General features: G+C 33.6%; 1 protein-coding gene across 1 annotated transcript; it reads left to right on the forward strand.

The window, feature by feature from the left end:
• Positions 1 to 1,625: 1,625 nt before the first annotated feature.
• On the forward strand, positions 1,626 to 9,566 carry HELRODRAFT_188971 (hypothetical protein; the record flags this gene model as incomplete). The annotated part of the gene is made up of 8 exons (XM_009024656.1): positions 1,626 to 1,665; positions 2,591 to 2,692; positions 2,966 to 3,043; positions 3,122 to 3,254; positions 3,474 to 3,605; positions 3,720 to 3,774; positions 3,878 to 4,098; positions 4,216 to 9,566. 8 exons carry the CDS (start codon positions 1,626 to 1,628, stop codon positions 8,933 to 8,935), a joined length of 5,481 nt encoding a protein of 1,826 aa, XP_009022904.1. The 3' UTR covers positions 8,936 to 9,566.
• Between the last annotated feature and the right edge of the window lie 479 nt (positions 9,567 to 10,045).

Here is a 10,045-nt window from a genome sequence, read left to right on the forward strand (position 1 = left end):
ACAAGTATATCACATTCGTTAGCTTCTTATCGCTGTTAGTTACTAGTTGATTATTATTAAATCGGTTGTCATTTATTGCTTGTATATTTTTCTTTTTTTGTATCGACTGCGACTTTATTATATCCTGTGATGAATTTTATTATTTCCAAAGCTTCAAAACAATGATGGAGTGTGGTTGAAGTTATCGCAAGAGAGCATGCGCAAGTACTGTGTACCTTACAACAGCAACACTGAGAGCTGGGTCCTACAATACCATCAACATCTTAAAAAAACTTTTCTTTTTCCGGTTATGAAAGATAGCAAAAACAAGGAAAATATGTTATGCCATGAAGATTACAGAATTTTCAACAATAATATAAGAAGAAACCCGGATGATGTGCATAATGGACAGGAAAAAAGTTTAAAGTTTTTTTTGTTTTTTTGATGAATTTTTTTTTGAAATAATGCTCTTGATTTATTAGTTTGTATCTCACTCAGCAAATGATAATTGTACTGCACAACCAAGTAAACCTTGTAATGACACACCCTCCAGTTTCTAGCACATACACAGCCATCAAATGTTGCGGTACTTTAACAAGGAACCACAGCATCAAGTCTGTACCCTTGCTTCAGTCACAAACGATCGGAGTCTTACAACTTGGAGATCAGGTTGCGATTGTTTCAGAGGTAAGTTAGGTTTGAAAGTTTATCATTTTATTAGTTTATAATTGGTTTACTTTAGGTTGTCTAATATTTGTTTGTGTTTTGTAATTTTTACTGTGAAAATGCAGTTGACGCATTTTTGAATGCCTAATGGATTATCAATTAAACGTTGATTTAATAATATTTTTCATACTTATTTTTGAATTTTCGTTCATGAAGGAAAAAACTAGGGAAGGCTTGTGGGTTCAGTTGGACCATGCAAGTAAAATTAAGTACTGCATCAATGATGATGAAGATGATGAAGATGATAATGATAGTGACATCAGCAAGCCAGCCTGGTGTCTTGCAGAATCATCGCATGGTGACGTATATCTTGTGAAAACATCATCGCCGTCGTTATCCTCTTCATCACCACTTATTCCTATGAACAACAGTAACAGAGGATTCGATTTCTTCAAATGCCGATTAAATGATAACGCAATGATGGCTGTTCGCAACATATTCTGTTAGTTTCATTTATTGGCCCAAATTTATATTGAAAAGTTGATATGAAGTATAGGTTGTAGGCAGTGGCAGATCTAGAAGGGTGAGCCGGAGGCCATGGCTCTCCCGTTGTGAGCAGTGTTATTAGGTCAGTAAAGCCTAGTTTTTAAACAGGAATAGTTAGTTATCATTTTTAGTTTTCAGATACGAATAGTTTTTATGAACTACAAACTCTAGTTTGATTATTTTTGGAAATGGGGCGGTGATATAGTGAATTAAACTAGTAGTTTTTTAATAGAATCATATAGCACTCTATCTCCCGGGCATGACAATGTATAATTTGGTAATGGAAATCCCAAGGTATATTTTGAATCCACCGAATATTTATCATTATCTATTAATTACTAAACACGTAGTATAGTTTGATTTTTTTTAATTTGGCGCTGATATAGTTATTCAAGTTGGTAGTTTTGGCAGATCTATGGGGGCTGGGTTAGGCCATGGCCCGCATTTTTGACAATATTTTTATCAAAGTCAGAAGTTAGTAAAACTCAGTTTTTAGTCAAACATTGACCTAAAATTGTCGTGGTGAACAAAAAATAAATCACCAACCTAGTTTGGTTAATTTCTTGGCTCCCCTCGTTAGAGTTGTCTAGATCAGCGGTCAGAATCGGGGGCTTTTGACGGAGTCGGATTTTTTTGATGGACCGGAGTCTGAGTTGTATATTTTTCATTCAATTTTGGAAAGTGTTAAGAGTTTGAAAAAACAAACTTATCATCTAAAAATGATTTTTCAAGCTCGTGATTTTCCAAAAATACACATGTTCAGCAATACGCTTTCATCTTTAATTTTCATAGATGCTAGCAAACCTGATGTGCAATCATTTTTATTTGTTTAATATGGTACCCATTTTTTTAGTACGTTGTGTAGTGTTGTTAACTGTCTTAGAGCTTCACTAAAAAATTTTTTTATTCATAAGATTTTAATGTTATAGATTTTGTCAATTATGAAATTTGCATCCTTGTGAATCAGCCAAAAACGTTTTTTTGTTTAGCCACGAACAATAAATAAGCAGTTCGTAGTAAATACAAAGCTAAATTTAATTTTTTTGTACATTTTAAGACATTAACAAAGAATAATTTTACTAAGGAAAACAGTTATATTAACTTATTTGGAATGTTGTTACAAATATCTTCATAAAGTATTTTAGTATTAAGTATTTTTATTAAGTATTTGAATAAAACTAAAACAAAAGTTTAAAATACTCTTCTGGAAGTCGGAGCCCTAAGTCAGGTATCAAAAGTTTTCATCTGGTGTCAGAGCCAGAGTCCGAAACTATTAAATCACAGAGTCGGAAACATTTTCATCCTACTACGACACCCTGCTTAAATATATTCATTTAGTTATAATTATAGTAGAAATAATTAATGTATTGTTAATAATGCCATGTCTGTTTTATTGAAGATGATAAGAAATTTAAAGAAGATGAAATCGTTCTGAGCAACCGAGACAACAACAACAAAGTTATGGATGTTGTTGCTGTCAAAAAACTTATTCACAAGACAGGTGCGTTCAATATTTTGTTAAATATTTTAATGCAAACTGGCTTAGCCTGAAGGAATGTGAATAATAGACTCTTAGTTTTGTGAATTTTTGTTAATTTTTACCAAAACAAAATATACAAACGATATAATGTGTGAGCAGAAAGGTGATCGTTCATGCAACTCTTTGAACTGAACTTTGAGCAGCAGATAGTGATTTATTTAAAAATACAATTTTGATTAAAATTTTTTAAGTTTCAAATTTTAATCCATTTTAAAACGTCACATAACAAATCAGGTGACAATTTGTTTAACGGAAACGGCAACGCGCCGCCACCTACTCCGAAGAAGTCCATACCAGTCAAAAAACCATTCAGTGAGTACTTTCATTCGAAAATTGGAACATGACCTATTTGATTACTATAAAACAAATGGTCGAATGAATCAAATTCAGATGATACGTTGATTGAAGATCAAAACAACTTGAATGTTCTACCTTTCATGGACTACGCAACAAGTGAACCGCCATCTTTTCACTACAATGACGCCCTTTTGAACCAACGACTCATCAAACTCGCCACCGACAGGTTTTTATTTTTTATTACATTTTTATTGTCATACTTAAACGAGGTTTATGTCTGTAAAAAATAACTACTTTTGTAGTAGCGGAAAATATAAATTATTTTACTTGTATATTTTCATTTTTGGTCATTTTTTTGGTCATTATAATTAATTTGTTTTTACTTTCAAAGTTTTAATTAGTTATTATTATTGTTTATTTATTTGTCTTTTTGAACGTGTTAAAGCAACTATCGAAGCATAAGTTTCAGTCCACCTAGAACGAGCACAACATCTGCAACATATTCACGGTCCTCATCGCTACCAGTTGGATCCCACAGGTGCAATGGAGGGGACCACAAAAGAAACCAAGCAAACAAGTATTGTGTTATGTTGTGTTTTGTTTTCCGCTGTTTCTATTTGTAATTTATATGTTCCTGAAAGAAAGATATAAATATTTAAATTATCATTGTTACATATTCGCGTCTTGTTAGGAAAATTGTTTCCTCATACATGGTTCAACGGAATTTTAAATATTTTAAATTTCAGGTTTTATGTGAGATCTTCAAAGAGAGATAGATTAAGAATGAGTAGATTGAAAAAAGAGAAAATAACTTGCTCCTTAACATCACCGTCTCCAAATCACCAACAGCAAACATCAGATGGCAAATTGACATCAGCATCGTCATCGTTACCCACCATGTGTCATGCCATATCGCCATCAGTTGCAGAGTGCATTAGGTCTATGTTTGCTGTATTTTTGTGGAAAGAAGACATCGTGCAAGATGCCATGGCGTGCGCTTCCTTCCTTAAATTTCATCCTTCTTTCACTAAGGAACACTGCTTAGACGGGATAGAATCTAATAACTTGAAGTCAGTATTTTCTTATTTTATTTTATTAATTGGTAATATTCACGACAATGTTGCTGTTTATTTAAGTTATTTTTGTTCTATCTATAATTTGTTTTATAAATGAAATTTTTTCCTTAGAACTGGCGAGACGAAAAATATCTTGTATGAAGATGATCAGGTTTATGGAGGAGGAGCAGAAGGCGTGGAAGAGTTGTCTAATGATGTTGACTCTGTTCTCACCGAAAAATCTTCATCTAATGAGTCCAATATTAACAACAACAACATTAATGCTATTTATATAAATGTCACTAACAACAATAACAACGACAACAGTAATAATAACATAATATGTAGTAATAGTAATAATAATAATAATAACGATGGCATTGATTTAAATGCTGCAAAAACTTTTGTGAAAATGTTATCTCCGAAATTGCCCACTTTGAAGCATTTAGTAAAGATTTGGCAGGATATTTCTAAAGCTACCCTAAAGATGATAGAAAATTCTTCATATTTATCGGCCAAATCAAGTAACGAAATTGACTTAAATTACAAATTACCATCACCTGCTTCCAAATCGTCAAAGCACAATCTTCTCAATGAATCTAAGTCATTAGACAAAAGTGAAAAGGAAATAGCTTGTGATCTGTGTGGAGTGGTTTGCAGTAATCCCATCACGTACCACATGCGTCAGAATCATCCTGGTTGTGGCAAATCTGCTGGAGGTCAAGGTTACAACAGTGGAGGTCTGTTTTGTGAGGGCTGGGCTGGAAACTGTGGAGATGGAGGATTGGGAACAAGTACTTGGTATTTAATTTGCGAGTCTTGTAGATCAAGGTACCAAACCAACTGGCAAGCAAGCTCACATTTGAACAATAGCAAACATAGTAAGCCCGTTTTTGAATGCAAAAAGGAATTTGCTTATATTAGTGATTATCACAATGTTATTAAGAATAATGCCACATTCATTATGGATTTTTTCAATTACAACTCTTCGTCTTCATTTAATAAATCTGAAGCAGAGGTAGAAAATATGACTTCACCTTATCAATTTCCACCTACTCCTTTCAGTTACATAAATTTGCATGACATGGCAACGACAGAAACAGATTTGAGTAACCAAGATATAGTTACTGGAGAATTTTCATATAGAATTGGGAGAAAACCGATGAACAGTTCTATCACTACTCAAATATCGGCAACCAACCATCAATCTTCATGTCGTTCCAGGCCAAAATCAGTTTATGGAGAGTACAAATTTGAAGCTGGGAACATGTCTGCCACGTCATATAACCTCAGCAAACACGCAAACTTAACTCCAGATAATCAAACTTTTCAACGCTTTCACAGAAGCATTTCAGAAATGGGACCAGCTATTGGAATGGGAATCAAAAGTGTTGAAAGTTCTAGTTCAAAAAATATTTTGCTGAAGAAAACTTCAAGAGGTTTGTCACTTTTGAATCATCCGTCATATCAAATGACTTGTCTTATTCAGGCAACTGAGAAAGAAATGCAATCAAACAAAATATCAGTAAGCGAATATTTGATGTGTCAACCATTAATGCAATTTTGCACTCAAATTCACGACTTGGAATGTTTGAAAAAAGGCATGAAGTTGGCCACGTGTAAAGTAGCATGTCGTGTGCATGCCTTACAAGCTTTCAATTGGTTTTTTAGACAGGTTAGCGAATTATCCTCAATACATGATCTTCTCTGGCATTTTGTTTCTACTTTGGCTTTGTACTCCGATGAAGATAAGGATTGTTTGTCCAGAATGAAATATCTCAACAAAGAAACAGATAGTGATTGCAATGAAATTATTTGTCAGCATCCTTTAACTGATGTCGTTTTTGTTAAAACTCATTCGAATTTGATTTTAGATAGCTTTTATTCTTTTCTTCAAAGTTTGTCAGATGTGATGATGTTAATACCCCATGGCAGTCCTGTTCAGTTGATGGCTATAAGAAGTTGGTTTTTTAAATTCGAACCCATAGATCATGACTTTTTGCATCAATGCAACGTTTTTAATAGCATAAGTAAAATTCTTTCTAATTCGGAAGTGGTGCATAAAAGTTTATTAAATACATCTTGTGCGCCGTTTAATTACATTACCCAGTTAAAGGATATAACATCCTTTGCTGAAATAATCACTTCAAGTCATCCACAGATGGTTGTAAGTTTAACTGATCAATGTACAGAAACATTTTGGGAAAGTGGTGATGAAGATCGAAACAAATCCAAACTGATTACACTATCACTTTCAAAAGATCAGAACCCCATGCTCCTTTGCATACACATCGATAATGTTAGAGACTTAAACAATAAAGTAACCAGTGTTGTCGTTAGTTCGGGCACAAACCAAGAAGATCTTTATGTTGATAAACACGTTGAAATCGAACTTCGATTTGCTGGCTGGATTAGCGTTTGGTTCACAAAAGAGTCAACAAATTTTATTAAATTAGAATTGAAAGGTCCAGATAATAGCTTGAGGGTGAGACAGATTAAGTTGTTGGAATGCCCCTTTTATAAGCATTTCATTGAGTTACCGTCTGGTATTTTCAATGAAGTTTTGCAATACGCACTTTGCGAAAAAGAAACCTTGAATGTTTTTAAATTTCTTACATCACAAGTTTTTGGATCGTTGGTTACTTCTGAAGAGTTAGTAACATCAGAAGAGCATAGTTCAAATAACACAGCAAATCTCAAAGAGCACATGGTCGGTATATTGTTTAGTCAGCGCAAATTGACAAATATGCAAAAACAGGTTTGCACGTACATGCTTCAGGCAATTCAAAAAGAAACGGTCGACGTTTATAACAAGTGGAATAATTTGCAAGATAAATGCGTAAATGCTAAAGAACATTCAGATAAATATTGTTTTGAATTGCTTTCATTGCTAATGGCTCTAACTGGATCTAAAGTTGGATGCTTATTTGTAGCCCAACAGAACAGTTTATTAAAAGACCTTTTAACTCTTTTACACACATCTACAGCCAGGGTTCAAAGGCAGGTGGTACTGTTGTTAAGGCGTTTGTTAGTGTACGTCGATCCAATAAAATTTTCTGAAATCCTAGGACTTAATTTTGAAAACGATGTCGAAGAAGATGCAGTAGGAATACTGGATATATTTTTATCATGTATAGCTAAAAGTATAACCATTCAAATAAAACAATCGAAAACTGCTGGTGCGTCATCGGCGGATACATGTACACTAGCAGACAATCGACTACATAAACTGAATTTGAAATGTTGGTGGCTTAAAGGTTCTTCATCTGTTCAATTAGCTGAATTGATTATTAGTTTCTTAACAGATTTGTCTGAAGGGAAAATAACAAAATTTTGGTCATCAGTTACAAAATCCGCTATCCGTGACAATATTTTGAAATTGTCGAGACTGCATGATGAAAGACGATATCCAAATGCTTGTGTCCAGACAATTTGTTTTTGGATGACACTCGCTTCTCTGTGCATATTAAATAAAGACGATGCTGAAAAGTTATCTACCTCAACAGACGCTAAAGTTGGTTCCGAAAAAACAAAAAATATTTCCTGTGAAAATCACGACGACGGTGAAACATATGCCATAATGAATTGCTCTATCTGCGGAAACTTGTGCTCTGAATGCAATCGTGTGTTACATTTAAGTAAGAAAACTAAAGATCATCAACGACAGATCTTCAAAGAAGAGCGGGAATCGATCAAAGTTGATTGTCACGAAATTTGTGGTCGAATAAAATTGTTTTGGCTACTAGCTTTGGTGGACACAAAAAATTTAAAAGCCATCATAGAATTTCGAGGTATCGATAATCACAACATATCTTCAGATAGCTTAAATCTTGTTTTCACGAAAAAAAATGAATTCTGCCGATTTTGTGGTTCACCTTGCGAGAACGGGATAGAAGATAAAATAGCTGGCATGTCTTGTAATCAACCAGATTGCATGAATTTATATTCCAAAGCATGTATTAAAGTTTTAAGTTGTGGTCACATGTGTGGAGGCATTAAAAATGAAGAAAAATGTTTGCCCTGTTTGTATGGGTGTAAAAGTTCTGACACTTCAATATCTTTAAAACAGGATGCGGATGATATGTGCATGATTTGTTTCTCAGATGCTCTTTCTAGAGCTCCAGCCATTCAACTTTCTTGCGGTCATGTTTTTCACTTGCCCTGCTGTGAAAAAGTGTTAGTCTCTAAATGGCCTGGACCAAGAATAACATTCAATTTTTTTCTGTGTCCTATTTGTAAAACGGAAATGAATCATCCAGCGTTGAACGAGTTATTGACGCCCATCAAAAACCGTTACGAAGACGTGAGACGGAAAGCATTGATGCGACTGGAATATGAAGGACTGCATTGTAGCAACTCTATAGTCGCTCAAGGATCGGCTTATTTCAACGACCCGGCCGGATACGCGTTGAATCGATATGCATACTACGTATGCTCGAAATGTGACAAAGCATACTACGGAGGTGAGGCTAGATGTGAAGAACAAGTCGTCGGTGGTGCTAATGGTTTTGAAGACTATGACGCTTCCGAATTGGTATGTGGTGCCTGTTCTGATGTTTCGAGAGCCCAAATATGTCCGAAACATGGAGCAGATTTTTTGGAATACAAGTGTCGTTACTGCTGTTCGGTTGCTGTATTTTTTTGTTTTGGGACAACTCATTTCTGTAACGTATGTCACGATGATTTCCAGCGTATTACGTCAATTTCTGTTAACGAGTTGCCTCACTGTCCGGCTGGTTCGAAAGCCAGGCAGTTGGAAGGCAACCAATGTCCATTAAATATCATCCATCCTGCAACGGGCACTGAATTTGCTCTAGGCTGCGGCATTTGTCGAAACGCGCATACATTTTAATGAGGGATGATGCTTTCAAATTAATTTTTTTACATAAGTTTTATATTTATAATATCATTCGTTGTCATGTTTCAGATATTAAAAACGTGTAACCTTGGTAGCTATTAATATTAACTGAACTTTTTTAATAAACATTCTTTTGTTCTTATTCCCGTTATTTCTCAAGATATTATTTATTTTATTAAAATGCTGTCATTGTAACAATTGTACTCTTTTACAAAATTTTTTATAAAATGTATTGATCACCAAAGCATTTTGTTTTACTTAATATTTGTTTGTATAATTTCTATTATAATTGAACTGACATTTTACAATTCAAATTGTTCGGACTAGATGTTATTGCGACATTTATATCAAATTTTTCTTTACATTCACAGTATCTGTTTGATATTATTTGTTGCTTTTTAATTTTTTTAAAACAGTGAATTTTGTCTTGTATTTTTTTTCATATTGTTTGCTCCATATGGTGTTTTTAAATATTGTTTTAATCGTTCTTACGTTATGATAAATTTATTTTTGGTTTTTTTGCAGTCTCTAGGCAATGCTTTCAAAATTTTTATCGAATCAATTGATTTTATTGTTTTTTTTTAAATTATTGTATTTGTAATCATTATTAAAATTATGTAAAATTATTTTATCGTTATTTTTGTGAAAGCCTATTGTGAAATTTTAATATTTAAAAAATTTGGAAGTTTTTTTATAAGAGCTGTTTGTTGTTGAAAAATTAACAAATTATGGAGTTGATTTCAAAAATACTTTGACAATTATTATACAGAATTTACATACGTTAATTATTATACGTTAATTTACAGAAAGAGAAATTAATATATTTGTGAAAGACGCATATTTGGCCATTAAAAACACTGAAGGCCTTTTGTTTGATATAAATTATCAAAATGAAAATATGAAAAAGTGGTAGCGTTGATGAACCAAACTAGCATGCCGGCATCTATTCATTCTGTTCAAGTGACGTAGAAGTTGTTTTGTCTTCTCTCTGAGCTTATTTTACAAATGTTCAGATCACTTCGTCCCGATATTGCTCTTCTCTACCTAGACACGATCAAAGTACTGGAACTGACGGTCTGCCACGAGTCAAACTTTTCAAAATCC

This window comes from Helobdella robusta (assembly GCF_000326865.2).
Source record: "Helobdella robusta unplaced genomic scaffold HELROscaffold_4, whole genome shotgun sequence".
NCBI lineage: Eukaryota > Metazoa > Annelida > Clitellata > Rhynchobdellida > Glossiphoniidae > Helobdella > Helobdella robusta.